The sequence below is a fragment of the Trichoderma harzianum genome (genome assembly GCF_003025095.1).
Source record: "Trichoderma harzianum CBS 226.95 unplaced genomic scaffold M431scaffold_14, whole genome shotgun sequence".
NCBI classification, from domain to species: Eukaryota; Fungi; Ascomycota; class Sordariomycetes; order Hypocreales; family Hypocreaceae; genus Trichoderma; species Trichoderma harzianum.
The window spans coordinates 245059-266323 of NW_020209262.1; the positions used below are offsets into that span (position 1 = coordinate 245059).

The 21265-nt window shown below is 51.8% G+C and overlaps 8 protein-coding genes across 8 annotated transcripts; 3 read left to right on the plus strand and 5 right to left on the minus strand.

Moving 5' to 3' along the window:
* Positions 1-329: 329 nt before the first annotated feature.
* M431DRAFT_9100 (hypothetical protein) lies at positions 330-2031 on the plus strand (the record flags this gene model as incomplete). The annotated part of the gene is made up of 3 exons (XM_024924206.1): positions 330-590; positions 666-1247; positions 1330-2031. The coding sequence occupies 3 exons, from the start codon at positions 330-332 to the stop codon at positions 2029-2031; spliced, it is 1545 nt and encodes a 514-aa protein (XP_024770067.1).
* Positions 2032-2041: 10 nt separating this feature from the next.
* On the minus strand, positions 2042-2586 carry M431DRAFT_19819 (hypothetical protein; the record flags this gene model as incomplete). Its single annotated transcript, XM_024913289.1, has 2 exons — positions 2042-2270; positions 2304-2586. 2 exons carry the CDS (start codon positions 2584-2586, stop codon positions 2254-2256), a joined length of 300 nt encoding a protein of 99 aa, XP_024770068.1. The 3' UTR covers positions 2042-2253.
* An 867-nt stretch (positions 2587-3453) lies between these two features.
* M431DRAFT_95165 (hypothetical protein) lies at positions 3454-5021 on the plus strand (the record flags this gene model as incomplete). Its single annotated transcript, XM_024924671.1, has 2 exons — positions 3454-4735; positions 4801-5021. 2 exons carry the CDS (start codon positions 3454-3456, stop codon positions 5019-5021), a joined length of 1503 nt encoding a protein of 500 aa, XP_024770069.1.
* A 339-nt stretch (positions 5022-5360) lies between these two features.
* On the minus strand, positions 5361-5755 carry M431DRAFT_48113 (hypothetical protein; the record flags this gene model as incomplete). The annotated part of the gene is made up of 2 exons (XM_024915936.1): positions 5361-5591; positions 5681-5755. Coding segments are annotated over 2 exons (306 nt in total), but the record flags the coding sequence as incomplete, so codon positions are not given.
* A 2234-nt stretch (positions 5756-7989) lies between these two features.
* M431DRAFT_46264 (hypothetical protein) lies at positions 7990-8988 on the plus strand (the record flags this gene model as incomplete). The annotated part of the gene is made up of 1 exon (XM_024915372.1): positions 7990-8988. A coding segment is annotated over one exon (999 nt), but the record flags the coding sequence as incomplete, so codon positions are not given.
* Positions 8989-9445: 457 nt separating this feature from the next.
* On the minus strand, positions 9446-15072 carry M431DRAFT_95311 (hypothetical protein; the record flags this gene model as incomplete). The annotated part of the gene is made up of 2 exons (XM_024924687.1): positions 9446-14918; positions 14981-15072. The coding sequence occupies 2 exons, from the start codon at positions 15070-15072 to the stop codon at positions 9446-9448; spliced, it is 5565 nt and encodes a 1854-aa protein (XP_024770072.1).
* A 750-nt stretch (positions 15073-15822) lies between these two features.
* On the minus strand, positions 15823-18022 carry M431DRAFT_511959 (hypothetical protein). Its single transcript, XM_024919766.1, has 7 exons — positions 17531-18022; positions 17417-17454; positions 17304-17345; positions 16950-17197; positions 16713-16890; positions 16383-16637; positions 15823-16210 (listed from the first exon to the last, which is right to left on the minus strand). The coding sequence occupies exons 1-7, from the start codon at positions 17589-17591 to the stop codon at positions 16106-16108; spliced, it is 927 nt and encodes a 308-aa protein (XP_024770073.1). The 5' UTR covers positions 17592-18022; the 3' UTR covers positions 15823-16105.
* A 550-nt stretch (positions 18023-18572) lies between these two features.
* M431DRAFT_485785 (hypothetical protein) lies at positions 18573-20739 on the minus strand (the record flags this gene model as incomplete). Its single annotated transcript, XM_024916320.1, has 4 exons — positions 18573-19706; positions 19768-20484; positions 20595-20657; positions 20731-20739. 4 exons carry the CDS (start codon positions 20737-20739, stop codon positions 18573-18575), a joined length of 1923 nt encoding a protein of 640 aa, XP_024770074.1.
* Between the last annotated feature and the right edge of the window lie 526 nt (positions 20740-21265).

Genomic DNA, 21265 nt, shown 5'->3' on the forward strand with positions numbered 1-21265 from the left:
AAAGACAATTATCAGATGGGCATCACTGCGGTCGTTTATGGTACCTATATACAAAGCCTACCTTAGTAATGCAAAGGGAAGGCGGTGGATGAGTGTTCCTTCCAGATCTTGAGAGCAGCAGCAGCTTCCTTTGGTGACTGGTGATAAAATATGTGTATCTATCTAGATCAAGCTCGTCCAAAATATTGCATTTTTCAGCTACCAATACATTAATTCTACAATCTAAATGTGTATCACCATCATACGAGGCAGGCTGATCTTATTCCCTAGAAGCACGATTCACGAGTACACGCACGGTACATCTTTACATCTCCACGACGAGGGACGCCATGCAGCTCGTCAGCGTGAGTCTGCCAGATCTCTCTCTTGTCAGCAACGAGCAGCAGCTGGATTTCGCACTTGGGGGCACGCTGCAACTGCGGTTTCCGGATGGCCTGGACGTCCCAAGAACAAGTAGCGACTTGTTGAAGCTGGTTACGGAGAAGCATTTGTGGATTACACGAACCGGATCTTGCTATCTTCGACTTGATGTCTCGATTCAAGGCAAACCTGTGTTGGAGAGGAATCATATTGCAAAGCTTGTAGAGTGGGTGAGAGATCGTGAAGTATATTAATTAGCTTGTTTTACGACTCTAATAGCCTGAAGAACTGACTTGGAGGAGTAGGTCTGGAGCCGAGCGGGAATATGCCTGCATCTCCAGGAAAGAGATGCGGTCGAATCTCCAGGGACGATATCGTTTTCCATACAGCATCCGGATCTATCATCTACACTGATTACTCAGAGAGATGCTTTCACAGCAGAGTTTGAGTCTGTGAATTGCCATATCAATCTTTCTCCGAATAAAGATGAGAAATCCTTGGGGAAACGCTCATTAAAAAGGAAACGGACAAAACAAGCCGATGAATGTGTTGAAACTCAGCAGTCAGATGATGTGTTTGCAGATGATGAGTATCTTGTGGATTTGACACCGGATGATCAGAGGGCAATCGATGCTTTTATACAAAGCTTGAATATGATACCCATTCAACAGGGACGCAGCGAATCTACCCCAAGGTCAGGTCCGAGGTGTTTAACCAGTGGAAGACTTGAATTCTCAGAGAGTTTCAAGCAACTATTTGAGGTTGCTTTGGAGATACTTGTTCTCGGATCACGCAAGCAGTACAGAGGAATTACTACAAGTGATCGTACTCATGCGGAGTGTCTGATGCGGTTGGCGCCCGCAGTGTTTAACAGGCCATACCTCAAGGTGATATCCTCCAGCAGTTGGTTTTCTTGTTCTCGAAAAAGGGCGTGGTGCCTTTTGTATCCCGCGCTAATAGCTTCGCCAGACTATATCTGATAGGGCCTCTCTACTTCCCATCATAGCCACCTCACTTGCACGAATGAAGAATGCCGAATCTCCAAGTCTTCGGCAAAAGGCTGCTTCATTTGTAGCTCAGGTGGCTGACGTGGGATGTGACTATAATGACCGTATTATAAGAGGAATTGAGAAAAGCACGTGGGATGTCTTGCTATCGACAGTCAAGATACCAAAATTACCAGGAAAAGGAGGTCACGATGTTCAGAGATTGGCGTCGAATGGAGAGCCCGATTCAGGAAGTGGATTTTGTGAGCACAGCACTCCATTACTAGTCGTGGAGAAAGAAGAGAGGGAAGGCATAGGATCGATTACGACACCGACGAGTATGCACAGCAAGATAGATGACCATAAGGCGAAGCAAACGCTTCTGCCACAACACAACCCCATATTCTTCGAAACTCAACAAACCAGTCTACCGGAGGTACAGGCAAGCAGCGCCTCACTTTTACCAGGATCACCTATTTGCTACACCCAAGCGGAGTCGAGTTATACATTCAACTCATTTGGAATGGATGGTAAGGCGCTCATGGGCGAAGGGAAGTATGAGCATCCCTTTACAGCAGACGCTGTTATGTGGAATCACGATCCGTGGCCGATGGATGTAGGATCTTTAACATTTGATGAATGGCTATGCCCGAGCGAATCTACAGCAGAATGTTGGGGGATTTAATGTCAAGCGTGTGGAAATGTAAATGTCAATTTTTTCTAAGTCATGAGTGAGAATCAACTAGTGCTGTGCTGTAAACGCCCCGGGATATATAAATGTCGAGTGGAAAAGGGCGCTGCCCCCTCTTTCGATTCGATTAGACACTGAAGGTTGTAACATTGATCCAAATTGTAGGTATCCATCCCAGTGTACATGTGTGGTATCTTATGAAGCAGATGTCCGCCTTCAAAGTTGAAGCAGACCTGCGATATTCGGTAAACCAGACGCTTAGCTACCACCAGCCGCACGGCGAGAATTGTCAGAGCCTCTGCCCCCCGTGATTTTGCTGAGCAGGCCGCCACCGCCGCTGCTCGGCTTGGCAGTGGCGGCGCCCTTCTTGGGGGCCTTCTTCTGGGAGGGCTTGAAGGTGGCCCAGTGGATGAACCAGAGCAGGCCGGACTGGGCGAGGAGGACGACGAGGACGACGACGAGGGTGGTGAAGAGGTAGGGCTGGTCGTTGAGGACGGCGACGGCCTCGTCGGTGGCACCGATTTTCTTGAACCAGTCGAATTGGCCCATTTTGTTTATTAAGTTTGAAGATGTGGTTGTGGAGAGTGTGAGAAGTATGGGTATGAGTATGAGGCGGAGGTGAGCCAGTCACTCTGAGCGCCTGTATGGTATTATTTGAAGAATTAAGAGATAAAAGGACGAGAGAAACGAAATGGAATGAGTGAATGCAATGAATTTGGAGTATGCACTAGAAAAGAAAAGAAGAGGAAGAATGGAAAATAGACTGGGCGTGAGTTCAAATGGGAGGATAAGAGTCGAAACTGGGATGGGCTCCTGAGACGTTTCACGATGGGGCGCGGAGGCGTTTGATGTTTTGGGGGGGCGTGTCAGGCGAGGGGATGGAAGCGAGGGTCCTTTTATTGGAAGATTGAACTGTTTTGTGAATGCTACAGAGTGTCTATGGAGATATACGTATGGATTGATGAATAGATGGGATTGAAGTGTGGTACTGTATCTGGGGGTTTGTCTGTGAGTTGAGGACTTGCGCGACCCTTTTTAGGGGACTTGGGGGACTATCAGGGTGCCTGGACTGTTAATGATCCAATGCTAACGCATGTGCTTATTCCCAGCAGAGGCGCTAGCCGTTCAAGGGTCTTGAAGATGAAATCCAGCTGCTTTGCACGTGTGTCGTCCCGTGATGTGGCTAGAAGAGCCCAGGAGCAGCAGTGGCTTGCACAAGCACCAGCCACTCCACCGTTTGCTGAGTCATTCATCAGCCACTTTAATGGTGCGTTTCCTCAATTGGGCAAATCGCAAGAAAAATCTCAAGGGTCGTGTGAGAGAGGAAGTGTCTGGTTCGATTCGATCGCCATCGCCAACCACCTCACGAGGCGAATTGACCTTGCCCAGTCTTTCAATCCGGAGCCTCGTCTGGCCATGAGCGTCGCCCGCCCGGCGCGCAGCCTTCTGCGCACGTGCGTCGCCTCTGCCCGCACCGCGCAAACCGTCGGTTGCCAGCATCAGCAGCAGCATCAGCATCAATTCCACACTTCGGCGCCCCGCCCCTCGAAGCGGCGATCACGCTTTCGCAATGTCAAGGCCGAGGACCTGGGTCTGCTGAACAGCCCCGAGAAGCTCGCCAAGTACCGCCAGGACAAGTTCGCCGACTACACCAAGGAGGAGCTCGAGGCCCTCAAGAGCAAGTACACGCCCGAGCAGATCGAGGCCATCAAGGCGGGCGAGGAGGCCATTGACCCCAACGACCTCATTTTCCAGGGCCGGCTACGAGATGACCCCTACAGGCCGCAGTACATCGAGGACTACACCGTGCTGGACCCGCGGTACGACGTCAAGCCGGAGCTGGACGGCACGCCCTTTGAGCCGCAGTGGTTGAACCCCAGCGACTGGGCGGACAAGTACGGCTCCAAGCTGACGGACCTGACGGACAAGAAGACGAGCGAGCAGCTCACGAGATCCATGGTTCGCGCCCTGCGGAGAGTCAAGGAGAGCAACGGCGCAGAGCTGATAGACCTTACGGAGGAGGAGCTGGTGGATCTCGAGAAGGACCCCGAGCTGCTGAAGAAGTATCTGGTCGAGGAGGACGCCGAAGCCAAGTCGGACGACGACTCTGCCATCCTGACCAAGGAGCAGGTCATGAAGCTCGACAAGGCCATCGACGAGGAGTGGAAGAAGGAGCTTAGCAAGATCAGCGAGGGCCCCGACTCGGGTGAGGGCGAGCCTTCCAACCTGGAGCTGATCGAGGACGGCCCCGCTGGCACCATCCGGCTGCACACCGCCGAGGCCGTCGAGCTGGGCAAGGTCCCCGGCGTCGAGGGCCTGTACAAGTCGGCCGCCGACCCCGAGGACGAGGGCCAGGACGACGACGGCCGCTACCAGGAGATTAAGCGGCTGACGGGCATGTCGCTGCGGGACATCCAGTCCATCTACCGCAAGGTGCTCGTCCAGCGCTGGGTCACCAACCAGACCCGTCTGGGCAAGGTGCGCAGCACGTCCATTGTCGCCATCGCGGGCAACGGCAACGGCCGCCTGGGTCTCGGCATTGCAAAGTCCACTGAGGCCGGTCTCGCGGCCGAGACGGCGCAGCTGCTGGCCATTCGCAACATGAAGCCCATCAGGCGGTACGAGAACCGGACGATTTACGGAAACGCAAAGGCCAAGGTTTCGGGTACTGTCGTTGAGCTGTTTGCCCGCCCTCCCGGTAAGAAGAATAAAAGAAGATTTTACTCTACTATGAGTTGGTATACTGACATTGCCGATTTTCAGGCTTCGGTCTCCGCTGCCCGCACCGCATCTTTGAAATGTGCCGTGCCTCTGGCATTCACGACATTGCGGCGCGCATGCCCCGGTCCAAGAACCCCATGAACTCCGTTAAGGCGGCGTATGATGCCCTGATGAACCAGGTCGACCCCGAGGAGATTGCCATCGGACGGGGCAAGAAGATGGTGGATGTGCGAAAGGTGTACTATGGCGGCAATGTATATTAAACGGGTTATTTGGAAAAACAAAAAAGGGGAATTTAAAAAAGGAAGAGAGAGAAGGGGATGTTAGAAATAAAGGGGGAAGAGTTGCGAGTGGTGAATGTCGAGACACACTACTCTGTGTACAAGTACTGTAACGCTGGAAAATGAATCTACATCTTACAAGCAAGTAAAAAACAAAGCACGACAATGCCATACGTGACGATGAAATCCCTAGCTCCCTTATATACACTCCAAACCATCTCAAAGATTTCCTCGTCATTAATTCAGGGTATCATTAATCATAACATCCAAACATCTCCCCCCAAAAAAGCCAAACCTCATCACCACCCATCACAGCCGCTCTTCTCCTTCATCTTCGTCTTCCTCCTCAACCTTCGTTTCCTCCTCCTTCGCCTCCTCCCCACCCTGCTCCTCCCCCCCAGCCCCCCAATCAATCTCCTGCTGCAGCACAATACTATACACACTCGCCTTGAGCAGGGTAAACGCCAAGCTCGTCTTGCGCTCCAGCTCCCGCAGCCCGTCCAAAATCCCGACGGTCGGGTTCGACGCCAGATTGTCCAGCAAAGTCGCCAGCTGAAACGCGCAATCCCATCCCATTAGCATGGCGCGGCTTTAGATGAATAGAGAAATTGGAAATTGGGAAGTTGTTTGGTAAAACGTACAGTCTTCATGTTTGTTGATAGCCGCTCATACTCTTCTAGAACTTCCTGCTCCAGAGGTGAGAGTTCTGGTGGCGAGAGGAGGCTGCCGTGTTGCTGCTGCTCCATGATTTTCCAGTGGTGTTTCTAATACTTTTCCGTCTTCTTGCTCCTTTGGATGAAAATACGCGTTTTGCCTTGTTCGCTTTGTTATATATCGCGATGTGGAGAGATGTGTAGATGCACAGGGAGATGCGTTAGTGGATGGAGGTTGTTTTTTTGGCGGTTTGACTTGACACCCCACCATCAATGTCAACAGCTGATAACCGCATCGGGGCTGCTTGGCGTCCCCCACTAACACCTCTTAGCAGCGAGGTGGTACTGATACACGTACACTTATACTTGGAGGTGACTTCTATACAGCGACTTTATACAGTTGAAGCCGGCTTCATTATTATGGAATGCTTATATGAAAATACAACGTCTTTCATCACGGATCCCTTTTGGCAGCACAAGGCGGCTAGAATAACAGTTGTCAACGTACCAAGAACATTCCTGAGCTGATCTAACCAAAGAAATCAATCAGTCACACTGTACAGAACTATATCGGCGCCTCTTGTATTTCCTCAATACATAATCTATCAGGGCACCAGCACATGGAGAGTCTTTGCATTTACATAATAACATGGGGAAAACCTCTTGAGGGAATTAAAACTCATATCAAGACAATGCCATACACTGACTAACCCATTCATAGTTATCAATACCTCGACAACCCCCCAACAAGCTCCGCAGCTTGATCCCTATCTCTCATCATCATCAGCCATGGCAGTCAATGAGATGCAAAAAAAACCATCACCGACCTTTTTAATCGCAACAGTCTTCTTGCCCCGCGGGGGTTTCGATGCATGACTCGGAGCAAGTCTCCTCGAAAATAATATGTGTCTTGCTTCACAGAGAGCACGATGACCTGGCAATATTGCATCACGCTTCTCCATACAAGTAAACTCTTCTTTACACCAGAGCTTAGTTCACGATGGCAGCCTCCATCAACAGTGCATCGATCGTATGTATAAGCATGGATTCGAGAAAGAAGGCTGTATATACAAACCGGGAATCAATGTGATAGCATAGTGTCGAATACTCTACTGTATCCTTTTCGACTCAGTACACCCAAAGTTGAACGCCGGCTGGACATGTCGGCACGGAGTCGGACGAGGTGCACTATCCGCCGACGCCCCGACATGTCTTGAGAAAGGGTCTCAGTTCAGCAAGCCACCAGCTTTACCGCCATATAACCCTGCGAGCTGAGGTTGGCTCCTTGCCCGCATGTATAACCATGGCACGGCCCTTCATCTAGTTGATATGAACAGCCTTGATGTCATTGTCTTGGGTATCAATGCCGCTGATCGGTTCTTCCGTGCACCATATGGCGTAGACGGGCTGACGGGACGGACTCTTCTCCTTGGGATGAGACGTTTGCTGGTTCAGTTAGACTATTCTCTCACTCTCTCTCACTCTCTCTCTCTCTCTCACTCTCTCTCTCTCACTCTCTCTCTCTCACACACACACACATATACATACACATACACACACAAAGCTATAGACTAATAGCATACAGCAAGACAAGCCAAAGGCCGATGCCATATTGCTTGTCCATCGACTTATGCTTGCCATCTGATGTCACTCTTGCTCTCCCCCCTTTTTGTGCCGCATTGTTGCATTTTAGGGAGAGACACGGCAAATTCCCCAGGCTTGTGAGACATTGCTGCTAATGTTGTGTCACGACAGCGGCTGCCTCCCATGAGGATCCAGCGGGTTATGACGCTGTGGTTCAACAAGTGGCTGGCTGAGCCGTCCTGAAGGAGTGCTCCGAGGTAACAACTATCCATGGGGCCGAGGCTCATGAGTTGGTATGAGTTATGCTAACCACATCAGACACGACGTTGTTATTGTTGCTATAGACAGACTGAGTTGTCCAGCGCGGACCTTTGACGAGATCTTACGAGATGCACGGTTGATTGACTTGACATTATAAACCTACCTTCATACTACTTGTCACAGCTACCATTCTCTTACATATCCTCTTGTCCGTCTGAAACCCAACTGCCCGTTCTCTCCACCAGAGTATCAAAGCCATGCACTTCTCCAGCATCATTTACGCTGCCTGCGCAATAGCAGCAGCATCACATATATACGACACAAGTCTCCCTCCCTCCCATCATCTAGATCAGCAAAGCCTCAACCCAGAGGACGCAAAGCAAAACAAGCAACCCCCAACCTTTGGCGGTATCCTCACCAACGTGTTAACAGACGACACATCCCAGCTCGAGATTCGAATTCTCGATCCTAATGGAAAGACTACATGGAACTGGACCGCCAGCCGCGATCTGGAAAAGGGCTTCTTCCCCCATCAACTCGGGAACTGCACCATCCACAACTCCGGCCGAACAGACGCCAAGCAGTCCGAGGACGGCAGTCTGATTGCCGCCATATACGGCGACGCCATCGTCGCCATCAGATACGCCCCCGACGATCCAAAGACTGACAAGAGCGTCACTTGGGGAATCTGCACAAACACTTCTCTATTGAGAAGCTCGCACTCTCTAGAGTTCCTCCCGGATAATCTCCTTGCGGTGGCGACTTCTGGACAGAGCCAAGACGACGGCATCGTGGTCTACAACATGAGTCTGGGACTCTCGCCCGACCCGACGCCGATCCAGCACATCCCGCATCTACCAGACGCTCACGCTCTAGTATGGGAAGAGAAGACGCAGATCCTGTGGGCAGCAGGAATGAACTCTTCCATCGACGGCAAGGCTGCTGCCTCGGGCCTCATCAACGGCTATCGCTACCAACATCCCTCGTCAAACAGCCTTCCCCTACAACAAACCCCCGTCTCCCAACATCATCTTCCCGATTCCTCCACAACATACACCGAATGGAGTGACAATCCATCGCTAAGAGACGAATGGGACGCACCGCACGACTTGATCCTCATCCCCAGCCAAAACACATTCCTCATCCCCACAGACCTCGACATCCACGCCCTAAACATGTCGTCTGGGGAATTCATCTCCGGCCAGCAAGTAGTAGATACATACCTGAAAGGCTTCTCCCCCGTCGATCGCCGTTCAGGAAAGAATCGAAAAGGCGACGTCGAGGAACTTCCCCGGTCGGATATCAAGAGCGTCATCTTTGGCCCAGATGGCACGGCTGTTTATGTACAGGCCCAGTGGACGACTTTCTTCGCCGACAAACTCAATTTTCTGGTAAAAGCAGAGAGGAAACAATTGGATTTGCGCGGCACGATTTATCGGGCACGGTATTTTAGGATGAAGTAGGTCTTGAGATATCTCGAGGAGAGCTCTAGTCGACACGATGTAGTTTAGAATTCTGATACCCGGGTCATCTCTAGCAGTGGAAAGAAGGGAACCTATATCGATGTAATTACCTGGTAACTACTAGACTCTCAACCTCAAAAATAGTTACACTCGGATGAAAAGGACGAACAAGTGTGTGCAATGAGAAAGTGCTATTGTAATATAACGTGACTGTGAATTATCATTCAAAAGCTACATACAGGTATCAAACAAACAAGCGGCTATCATGTCTCCTCATAACTATCCATCCCTGCTGAACAACAATAGACTCAAGAAAGCAAAATAAAGCAAAAGCAAAGAAGAGAAGAAGAAAAAGGGGGTAGTAAAAGAAAGTCAACACTGCCTCCAAGCGAAAACAATTCGTAGCCTCTCAAAGGCTCTCTCATTAATTCCCATTCGTCATCATCTACCGAACAACAACGGCAGCGTGAGGCTCCTCGTCGCCATCGATGCTCTCCTCGTATTCACTTCCAGAGTCTTCATCCTCATACGCAGAGCTGCCCTTGCTGATCCGTCGTCTCGTCGTGCCTTCGCTCTCGTCGTGCCTCTCACGAGCATTGTCATCCTCGTCATCCTCATCAATTTCCTCTTCGTACTCTGAGCTATCGCCAGCAGCGTCATGCACCGCAGACTCGTGCGTCACGTTGACCATGTCGCCCTCGTCGAGCTCTTCCACCGTCTCGTCAACGCTCACATTCTCCTTATTCTCCTCGCTCAGTCCACTCTTCTGCTGCGTGCCTCCCCAGCTGCGCTTCCGGTGGCCGTTGACATTCACACCTGGTGTCTTCACACTATGGCTTCTTGTAATGGTGCTCGATGCCACGTTCTTCGTCATCTGACTGAGCGACGCAATACGTCGCGGAGTTCCCGTTTGACCAGGCGCCATGGGGGTTCTTGTTGCGGAGAGATGCGTCGGGATGGCTCGTGTACCATCCTCGCCGGCTGGCTTCTTAACCCGCTTGCGATTCATAGAATCCGCGCCGTCCTTGGCCTTTTTGCCAAAGAGAAGTACACGAGAGTGATCCATGACTCCATTAAAGATTCGTCGTTCCAAGCCTTCGGCCCGAATTTCCATCTCGTGAAGCTCCTCCTTGCGTAGGCGTAATGCAGTCTCAAGGGCAGAGACATCGCCAGTAAGGCGAGTTTTCTGCTTCAACAAGCCCTCTTGCTCGGTCCGCAGAGACAACAGGCTCCGTCGCAGCCACTCCTCTTCCTCCTTGAGCGTCTTGACGGAAGCCTCAGCATGTTCCCTCTCGGTGTTAGCTCGTTCAAGGGCAATGTTGGTCTCTTCCAAGATCTTGGCGCGGTTGTCGCGCTCTTCCACCATGTGCCTTGATTGCTTGGAAAGGAACTCGGATAGTTCGGCGGCGCTGTCGGAGACGGACCGGTGCACCTTGTCGAGCGTCTGGAGCTGGACCAAGGCCTGGGCGGCAGCGTCATTATGCTGCACAATCTTGTCCAGCTTCTCGTGCACTACAGCATCGTCGTACTTCTCGGGCATCATGGCCCTAAAAGCCTGCTCCGTGGGAATGGCCCCAACAACCTTGTCCTCGATGCTCTTGGAGTGCTCAAAGTGATCCCCGACGAGACCAAGGATGCTCTTGACTGCCTCTAGAATCTGGGGCTGGTACTCACCCACGCTGCTCTCGACTTTGCCAACGGCTGCCTGGACTTGATCGCGCGTCTGCTGGTGATCGGCCTTGCCTTCGTTGTGAGTCTCTTCGGAGCGCGCGGCCACTTCCTCAACTTTGGTGAAGACAATCTTGGAAGCTTCCTCCATCTTCTCCAAGGAATCAGTGACAGTCGACCCCAGAGTATCAATCAGAAGCTTGAGCTCATCAGCGACGGCCTTGGTACCTGCCACGGCAGATTCGGTCACGATTTCGCGAGCCTCGGCGGCCTGCGACTTTTCATCCATCATGATCCGGAGCGCCTCGTTCTTGGCCAGCACCTCGCTGATCTTGTCGTCAATCTTGGTACGAATGTTTTCCGTAACTTCGTCGAGCTTCTCGTTTGACTCGATCCTAGATCCGGCAATGGCCTCCTTGGAAATCTCAAACTCGCTCTTCATGGCTTCATACATGTCCTTTACATCTCCGGCGACGTTCTCGTTCTTCTCAACCTTTTCGCCCATAGTCTTCAGCGCCTTGCCGATGCCCTCAATGCCCGTAGAGCCATCCACGAGCTTGTTCCGCATCTCCGTCTGGAAATCCTCGAGGAACGTCCTGATGTCGGACTGGCGGTCAACAAGTGCCTTTGACGACGCCTCGTGGTAGTGTTCAACGGTTTCCTTGGTCTCCTTCATGACGGCTGCCAGCTTGCCAAGATCCTCCCGGGTCGTAATCGTGGCGAAATCCACAACGGCAATTCCGTCCACCAGAGTCTTGATCTCGCGTACGACCGTCTCGACGGCGTGCACATCCGATTTCTTGACCTTTTCTGGGCTCTTAGCCTCTCGTTCGGCGTGCTCCTGGACTTCTTGCAGGCCCTCACCGAGTTCCGAGATGATTTTCGTCAGCTTGGTAAAGTCATCCTTGTGGAACAGGTTGGGGATGTCTTCCAACTGCCTGTTGACCGATCGGATGGCCTCTCGAGACTCCAAGATGAGCGACTCCAAAGTGTCGATGTGCTCCCGTCGCACCGCCTGGTCTCCATCAATCAGATGATCCACACGAGACTTGGTGTTGCGCAGAATATTCTCAATGGCAGCAACATCCTCTTTGGTCGGGTTGCCGCCAGCCTTGGTAAAGATGGAGGGGATGCTTCTCATTACGTATTCCTCCCCCTCCTTTGGCTTCTCGGCGTCGTCCTTGTCCTGCTCCGATCCTTCGCGTGGCTTCGCTGCTTGGACGACTACTGGTGCACGAGACTTCAGTTCATTAACACCCCGCTGAACATCGTGAAGCATGTTTTCCAGGTGGGAAAGGTCCACCTTGGGAGCTGCGGCGGGGGTAGCGGCATTCGGCTTAATCTCTTCGATCTTGGCGCGCAACTGAGTGATGAGGATCTCGAGATTCTTGATATCATTCTGCTTGGCCATATCAGCAGGGATAATCGCCATCTCGTTCTCGTTCTCGCCACCGCCGACGGTACGGATGGCAACCGCCCTATCGTTGCTCGAGTCCCGAATGGTGCCAATGTCGGATCGTACGCCGTCCAAGCCTTCCTTGAGGGCATCAAGAATCTCATCGTTTGCAGTGAGATCAACCGGTTTGTTGGTGATTCTGTCAATGCCAGCTCGAATGTCATTCAGGCCATCGTTAAGAGCGTCGAGAATTTCACTAGTCTCTGGCCGCGGTCGGAGGATCTCTTGTCGAAGGTTGCTCAGTCCATTCCGTAGAGCGTCAAGGAGCTCCTCATTATGGGGTTGTGGCATCAGGGGAGCAGCAGGAACCATGGACGAGTGAACAACGTCTCGAAGTCCCTCCAGCTCCGTCTGAAGCTGGTCTCGAGAAGTTGCGTTAGCCTTGGACACAAGCGATGACATCTCCTCCTTGAATTCCTCCATGCTCTTGAGGAGGCCGTCCATAAAGTCTTCTTGGCCGGCGACTCCAGTAGCACGGTCAACATAGCTTTCAATAGCCACTCGGAGATTCTCAAGGCCATCCTTGGTGGCGTCCATGAGCTGATCAGTCTCGCGGCCGTTATTGTCAGAAATGGATCTAAACTCGAGTTTCATAAAGTCCATCAGCTCGTGCAACTTGTTGCTAATTTCATCATTGTTGCGAGTCGGCACAAGAGCGCTGCTCTTTCCCAGATCCAAGTCGCTGAGGCCCTCTTTGACGGCACGGAGCATGTCCTCGCGTGTTAATTCGTTGCTAATCGCAGACGGGGCCACTGGGAATTCGAATTCCTCTAGGCACTCGCGGACGGCTTCGATAATCTCATCTCTGGACATGGACGCTTGAGTATCCATCTGGGGAGGTACGTAGTGCTTCAGGCCCTCGACGACAGCCGTCAAGATTTCATCTCTCGTGGCTGCCGGAGGCATTTGGCTGCGACTTTCGTATTCCTGGAGACCCTGCTTCAAGCACTCGAGGATCTCGTCCCTCTCTAGGCCAATCTGCTGTACTTCAATCTCTGGCTTGTAAGTCTCCCAAGCTTCACGCACAGCCTCGATGACGTCGTCTCTGTTCAGGTCTGGCATTTCCTTGGTGGCATCATTGTCCTTGAGCGCTCTCCTCAGAGCAGTATATATCTCTTGGTAGTCGACTGAGATCTTCTGCAGAGCTGCGGATGCCTGAGACTGGCGGCGGTGTTCCTTGAGAACATGGGTGAGCTGCTCCTTCATCTGCTCCAGTCCCTCGTCAATGACCCGCGAAACCTCATCCTTACTAGCCGAGGGCGATGGCTCGGTGTTGTCTCCTTGGTTTCTACCGACATTCTCCAGTCTCTTGCCGAGTTCACGGCCCATACCCAGGACTTCGCCTCGGAGTTCTCGCACAAGTGCTTTGACCTCTGCAGTGAGGCCGCCGCCTGCCGCAACGCTATCCTTGACTGAGCGAATGATGTTGATGACATCGTCGTTTAGAATGCCCTGGGAACCGGGTGCCCGGCGACTGTCCAAGTTGTTGAGCGATCGTGGAGCAATGGCACTGCTTGGGCCATGGTGAATGCTGCCCTCGTGATCCAGGCTGAATCTTCTAGCATGACCGGGGACGCTCATGGGCACCATGGCACTCTCAGTCTGGAGACGAACAAAGTCAACTAGTTCTTCTACCTTGGCAGCAGTTGCCATGCCGGTAAGCTTTTCCGAAAGCTCAAGGAGATGGCTGAGGAGTGACTCCTGTCCATCCTTGGTACCAAGGCCGCGGAGAATCTTCTCCAGCAGGAGAATAGAAATTGCGCCTGAATTGTCACCGCCCACCAAGGATGGAGTGCTCATGGACGCGCGATCGATAGATTCGGCAAAGCTCTTGGGCGAGGGAATCCGGGGCATTTGGTATGTTCGCCCACTGTTGGGCGACTGCGGGTGAGGCTTGTTGTCAAGGAAATAGCCGCCATTGTACGAGTCCCTGGAGGAAATCTTGGCTGAAGTCTCATTGATATTGCCTAGCAAATCCCTGAGACTCTTTCTGATATCCTCGTCTCGAGTGTTTGTAGCCTCCTTGAGGCTGAGCAGATCCGTGGCATTGTCTCTGCTGCGTCGGCTGAGAGCTGCCATTTCCTTTTGGAGGGAGCTCGCGATGCTAGTGAGACTAAGGATCTGCGATGCCAGAGAGTCCATGGTTGCTCCCTTGGCACCGTTGGTGATGTTGGAGAGCGGCGGCTCTGCTTCCTTGGTGGGTGATCCGCTAGGCATGCTCTGCAAGGCCAGCATGGTTGACGATTGGGGCGGAGTGTTTTCCGACAGAATGCTTTGCGGTGCCGGTCGACGGACGGTAGGTCGCACAATGGGCGTTATGCTGCTTGATAGTGATTGTGTCGAGAGGTTCATCTCTTTATCGTAGATGCTGGTGCGAGGTACTTCAAAGGAGCTGACTTCTCGGAGTCCTGGCGGCGTCGAAGGCCTGACGCCCCTCTCCGATCTTTCAAAAGACTTTGTGGGAGACGTGTTGTTGCTAGGGGTACCCGAGTTATTCTCCAGCATCATACTGATGTCCCGCACAGAGCCAGAGGCCATCGACTGCAGCCTGCGGTGAGGCCCGGCGCCCTTTGCGATAGATCTATCTGGCGATGTGTCGTTGACGCGCTTGGACACGGGAGGAGGTATGTGAGTGCCGTGGTTCTCGCGAACCCGCTCAGTCAGCGCAGCATGAGCAGACTGGATGGCGCTCGACACTGGATACGGCGATGTGTTTGTGCGCGCGGAATGCTTGGGCGACTGATGGTTGACAGGCGGCTGTGGCAGCGCGCGCTCAGACTCTGCACCGTCCCACCTGCTACGGGTTAATTGACGCCAAAGCAACATGGCGGTTTGATGTGGTGAGGGGATACGCACATTGGGATGAGTCCTCGATCCGAGGAAGCTGAATGTTGATGTCTCAGGTAGGGATCTCCGTCGAAAGAGCCTTGTCGCCCAGTATATGGCATGCTTTCCGCCGTCGATGGAATGCGGCGTGCAATGGGCGAGAAAGAGATTGAGAAAGTAGAACGCCCGCCGTAAATATCAACAATCAGGTTTGCGGCGCTAGGAGAGAGGGAATCGATGACGGTGGGATTATGTATTCCGTATTTCGGCTGTTAAATATTATATCGCGGTGTGCAGCCTGCTGCAGAGAGTGTGAGAGAAATAAAAAGGCGTTAAATCTGCTTCAACGACGATAAAGCAGATGCTGACGCCTCCAACTCCCAATCTTGGAAAAAGATGGGGAGTTTTCTGTGTTTCGTTGTTTCACAACTCTCGGCTTTTCATAAAAGTTCGGCTTGATAAAAGTTGCGGGTGGTTGGATTGTTCTGATGGGGACACTTTTGGGGTGGATGGGACTCATCAAGAAGGCGGGCAGAGGACAGGGGTGTTTTGTTTGTTGCGCCATTGGCGCGTTGCCGGGCAACCAAGTGCCGGGGGTGGGCGTTTGTGCATGCCTTTTACCACGGTGCTCGTACTCGTACAGGGGGGGAATACATTCACTCATTGGCTGTGGTTTTCGAAGTGTGATGGATTATGGCGAATCAGGATTTGGCGCAAGGCACATGGCGTTAAGCCACGTCAATATTTTGGGCCATTGCTGGGGATATCTGATAGTCACTGGAGAGATTTCGCTTCGGGGGGGTTGGTGGAGATGCGTTGCCGTTGCCCTGTGCGCTCATCTGCTGTCGAAGCGTGTAAGTGGATAGATACGCGTAGTTTTGTATTGTAAGAATACGTCTTATTCATGGTTTGATCGCTAACTATCTAATTCTACACAGAGCAGAGTCGTTCTATACATGCCATCCATGGCGGCCAAGAACATCCCGAGCCCAACGGCGCCTGTAAACACTCTCCAAAGAAAGACGCCGTAGCCCAGTATTCTCTGTCTCTTTCTTTTTTAATTTTCCCCTCTGTCTTTCTCTCTTTTTGTATTTCAAATGGAGAATTATTTTCCTTTTTCATTTATCATTTGTAGGTTGTACAGGTTGTGTTGGTTTATGCGGGGGTAGGCTGCTGCTTGGCGAACATGGTGTCGAAAGCAGGGATCAAAGTCTGGGCAAGCCAGAAAGAGAAGACCAGCTTGGGTCCAGTCATGAGCAGCTGCAAAACATTTCATGTCAGTCTCAGTTTAGTAGAGAGGAGGGGGGAGGGGTGTGTGTGAATGAAGGCTTGCTACTGCGATTAACTCGCCTCTTGCATCCCCAAAGGGATGACAAAGCAGCATGCAATAGCAGAAGCAAAGCCATCAGCGACACCGTATCAATGGGCGTACCTTGGGAACAAGGCCCTTGAAGAAACTGGGCAGACCCTCATTCTTAGCCATGTTGGTCAGGATTCGGAAGCCGCTCTCGGGGTTGTCAAAGTTGCGGTTCTGGATTCGGGTCTTGATGACATCGAGGGGAGCAGAGACGACGAGCGAGGCCGAAGCACCAGCAATGGAAGCGACAAAGTTCTGGAACCAGCTGGCCTTGTTGTAGTCCTCAAGGTGGAACAGGTACTCCTTGGCGAAAGCAGAGCCTCCGAAGAGCTGGATCGGGTATATTCGTCAGCACGGAATCACTCGAGTGCCTCACCCAAAAAGGCAGAAGTAGATGTGACTTACAGCGAAAGATCCGGGAGCGTTACGAGCAGCAGTCCATCCCCAGCCTCGGTACAGGCCGAAACCCTCGTCGGCGACAATCTTAAGGACGCCACGGCCACGGAAAGCCTCGGGGTTCGTCTGGCGCTTGATCTTGAGCACATCGAGGGGCAGCAGGACGATTTCTCCGATACCGATCAAGCTGTCGCAAAGTCAGCAACAGAATGTCAGAAATACACCTTGATCGACGAGTTCTCCTACCTGCCAGCAGTCGAGTGCATGATGGCCTTGCCGGTCTTCTTGCCAAAGGCATTCTCAAAGTCCTTGCCGTAGTGCTTGCCCAAGAAGTCGCGCGCAACGGGCTGGCCACCGTACTTGTATATTCTCTGCAGAACCTTGTAGCCGGCGGCATAGCCCAGACCCGGGAACAGCGACACAAACTTTCGTCCAAAGGGAGCCGAGGCCTTGTCCTTGAAGATGACCTGGTTCAATTGGCTGGCGGAGGCAACCTGCGATCATGTTCAGCTGGATGATTCGGAATTCATGGATTTCGCTCCCCCTTCAATTGCCGCGCATGTTGCTGCAGAATGGGGGATGTGGTGAATGCGGCCTTACTCGGGTTTGGTTGCTCATCAATCGCTTCGCGATCGTATCCACCTATTAAGAGCGCAAAAAAATTCGTCAGTCAAGGCGTCGATAGCTTCTGCGATTCCTTCCGGACGACATACGGGGTGGAAAATCGCCAGCTCGGAAATACCAGCGGAGCCTGAAATCCATTCATCAGTCACAATTCGTTGTCGGCGCTCGCAATTGGGCGCGCGCAAGAGAAAATTGTTCTATACCTGAGCCGAGCAGGCGAGCCAGGTTTGACTCCTTCGACGATCCAGAGGCCGGTGGTGACATTTTGTAAAGAAGGTTTGTAAAAAAGAGGATAAGAAAATTACACAATACCAAGGGTATACAGAAAATAAACAGAGAGAGAACAAATCAAGACCCCTTCGCACAAGCACAAGAAGAAAGGGAAGATGGGAAGACCAAGAGAGAGGTTCCGCCGAATATTTTGCTTGTGGGATGGGAAACTTTTTTTTTCTGGCTGTTGGATATCTTATGACGCTTTCGGGCGGCCGATAAGGAACCTTGGGTCGAGACTTTTAGCACTGGGACCGATTTTCGGCGGGCACGCGAGAGGTTTGGCGCTGTGGCTTTAGCGGGGTTGTAGCGACCGTTTGGAGGGGTAATTTGCGCTGTATCGGACGATCTTTTCTGGCTGATATTGACTCTCTTTTTTTTTTTCAGTTTAAACGTGGCGCTACCCTGGAAATTAGAGCTACTTTGCTCGAGGTATCCAGCAAAATCGCGATTTGACGAGAAAGAGAACAATCAAAGACAAAAAGGAATAAGAAGGAATAAGAATTCGTTTGGATATGTGAGATGAGCAAAGACCCGTATATTTACGGGTACCCAGGCATTTCGGCAGCCTGTGACCGCGCCATTGTTGAAGCCGCATTGTGTCGGGAGCAGTTATGAGACCGAGGTCTTAAAAGAGACGCTGTCTTAAAGCTCCCCTGCCGCGGCTTAATAGCCGACATAGCAGACGGCAGGATGCTCATGACAATGACAATTAGTGCCGTGGCAGATTGAGGAGGCACTTATTACAGGTAGGTAATACTTATGCCAATTTCTTCTTAAAAAAAAGAAAAAGAGCAAGAAAAGACAGTTTAACAAACACACTGTTGAAGTACATCTTCTGCCAGCATTCCAAATTTAGACAGCAGCTTTAGACCAAAGACATATATGTTCGCTTTACCGGCAGGTATGAATGGAAATGACAATCTAGAGCAGCAGTTACACACGATTGAATTCAATTATATTGGTACAATGCCTTTAGTATTCCCGGAATATCGACACCATCTCGTCCAGTCTCATAACTTGTCCAAGAAGCTTATTCTGTTCCTCCAAATGCCTGTTATACTTGTTGTAATGCTCCGCCGTCATCACCTCTTCCTCCTTTCCCATGACGTCCTTTCTCTCGACAAAGGACAGAATGTTCCGCTCCCTGTGTCTCTCCACCTGCAGTGTCTGTAGAGCGCGAACCATTGCCTTGTACAAGTCATCCAGGATCTGTGCCTGGCTTCGTTCCCGGTCAAAGAACCAGAAAAAGAGCGTCCTGTTGGCCACTCTTGTGTTGTCCTTGGGGACTTCCTGCACGTCCACCAGCCCAGCCATCTGCATGGCAAGCATCTTGGCCTGCACGTCCGTCTTCTTCATCAGCGCCGCAGAAGGCAGCATCTTTTCATCTAGTTTGCCCTTTTCTCGGAGGATGCGGGTAAGGCGGAGTCCATGCCTGCCAAAGGATTGCTCGATGGAGGCATCCAGTTCCGTCTCTCGAAGGCGCTCCATCACCTGGTCGAAATCCACTGTCCATTGCCCGCGGCCTTGTGTTCCGCAGTGGCGAACGAAGCGGTGCTTGCTTTCTGCTAGTAACAGGAGATGCGCGCGCATCTGGTCTAGACGATTATCCGTCGATGTCGCTGCATCCTCAAACGTCACCTTGGTTGGTCGGGCTCCATTGGTCTTGGATACCGACCGAGATCTTCTGGAAAAGCTCCCCTTTGTGCCCATGTCGTCCGAATCATCGCTGTCAAACGGCCCTGATGGGTCTTCATCTGAGTCATCAGCCATCAAGTCGTTGCCGGCGGGCGCGGTTTTGATCTTCTCTGCACTCTGGTAATCTATCTTATCTTTAGGGGCCTTCCCTATGCCTGTTGTGACGTTGATCGACTCGTCAAGATGCTCGTAGACATCCATTGTCGTGGCTGTCGCTTGTTGAGCAATTGACTCTTCTCCCAGGAAAGGATCTGCCCGGCACCTAGACACATCCATGGTAAGCAGGCCTAGCAGCGTGCGATAGACCTCGCCGGTAACCTCTCCCAGAGTGTCCTTGGCGAAGCTGGCTAGACGGTGGCTACGCAGCTCAACTAGGCACTTGTCATAGTTGACCCTGACAACCACGTTTGGCTAGGGGGTTTCAGTTAGACAAATGTACTCGCAACACGGGAAGATAAGGAGGGAATCTTACATTAAGAGGTGGCATATCGTCCTCCATCGCTCTATCCTCCTCTCCCAATCCGTTCCCGAGCTTTCTTCTCTTGGTTACGGGACCACCGAACTGGTCAAGCTGCCTCTTCAGAGCCTTGGGCTGATCTTTAAACGCTCGATATTGCTCCATAATCTGCCTTTGCTGATCAATTTTCGTCTTGGTTGCCTTTTCACCAGGGGCCGTCTTGGTGACCTCCGCCTCAATTTCGTGATAAACATCGTTTGGATTGCGGAAAGACTGCGGCCTAACGGTCTCAATGATTTCGCATCGAATCAAGTGGCTCAGCACATTGTGAAGTTCAGCTTCCGACTCAATAAGACCAGAGTCAGCCCCATTTACACCATTGCCATTTGCGTGCCCGTTTGATCTTGGAGCTCGGGATACGTATGCGTGAGTCAGCTCGGCGATCCTTGCATATCCAAGAAGCAGAAGGGTCTGCACGAGGTCGCGCTCTGCCTTTCCGTATTGACTCTCAATCATCTCCAAAATCTTGCCAGATCGAACTAGGTTATAGCATGCGCCGGGGTTGGCTTCATAGGTAGTGCGCTTGGTGTCGGCATCGGTGTGGTGGTATAGCAGATTCTGCTGGATCAAGACGCCCAGGCCATTGCGAATTTGGCGGGGGCCCAGCTGCGTATAGAGCCCGAGCTGTGTGATGGTTGATCGGCCTTTTGTGAAGAGCGCGGCGAGGATTCGCTACAACAATGCCAAACCAAACAGAGTCAGCCTTTATCAACATTGGAGCGCAGAGCGCGCTGGTCCTCGTATCGTATGACGGCGCCAATGGATGGAGATTTGGAACATACCGAAGGAAGCTCGCCGTAGAGATCATTGACTAGGAGAGCGCAAAGCTCCGCCGCATGTTTAGTCTGTATATGTCGCTGGAGTCAGCCTGTTTTCTCCTCCCATCTCGGTTCGATGCAAACGACGAGTGTGACTAACGACGAACATTGCTTGCTCCTAGAGATCCTCTCACTATCTCTAGAGCTGCCACAGGTGCTACCTCGGAGTCATTGACTTGTGCTGCAACAAATCCAGATTCCTCGTGCACCGATAGGGTTGGAAAGGTGTTGGGAGGAAATCGCAGCGTTGGTCGAGTAAAAGTGAAGATGAAGCGGAAAAAAAAGTTGACGGTTCAGTGATGTGTTTTGCGAGCTACAGGATGGGCCGCCAATTTTTTTGCGGGCAAGTGGTGAGCCAAAAGGGAAGGTGGGGCAGCGCAGAGCGTAAGGCAGCAGGTACCTTTGCCTGTGGTGGTGGACGGGTTGGCAGCTGCAGGTACTTTAAGCCTTGTCTTTGGCTGGATATTTTGGAACCTCCAATTATATCCTCTTGATTTCCAAGTTGATACACCACGAATGCGTCATACATGCGCATCAGAAAATAACTGTACAGGCAAATATGGGTAAAAATGCAGGAATTGTGACTACAGTGATTTTACAGTTTTGTATGCATATTCCTAGGTGTATGCGTGTGA

Coding starts and splice junctions, on each gene's coding strand:
- M431DRAFT_511959 (XM_024919766.1), bottom strand. CDS start 17,591: ATGTCACCACCGGCCTCTGGATCGTCGAAGGAGTCAAACCTGGCTCGC. Junction 17,346..17,416: donor AGCTGGCGATTTTCCACCCC/GTATGTCGTCCG, acceptor CGCTCTTAATAG/GTGGATACGATCGCGAAGCG. Junction 17,198..17,303: donor TGATGAGCAACCAAACCCGA/GTAAGGCCGCAT, acceptor ACATGATCGCAG/GTTGCCTCCGCCAGCCAATT.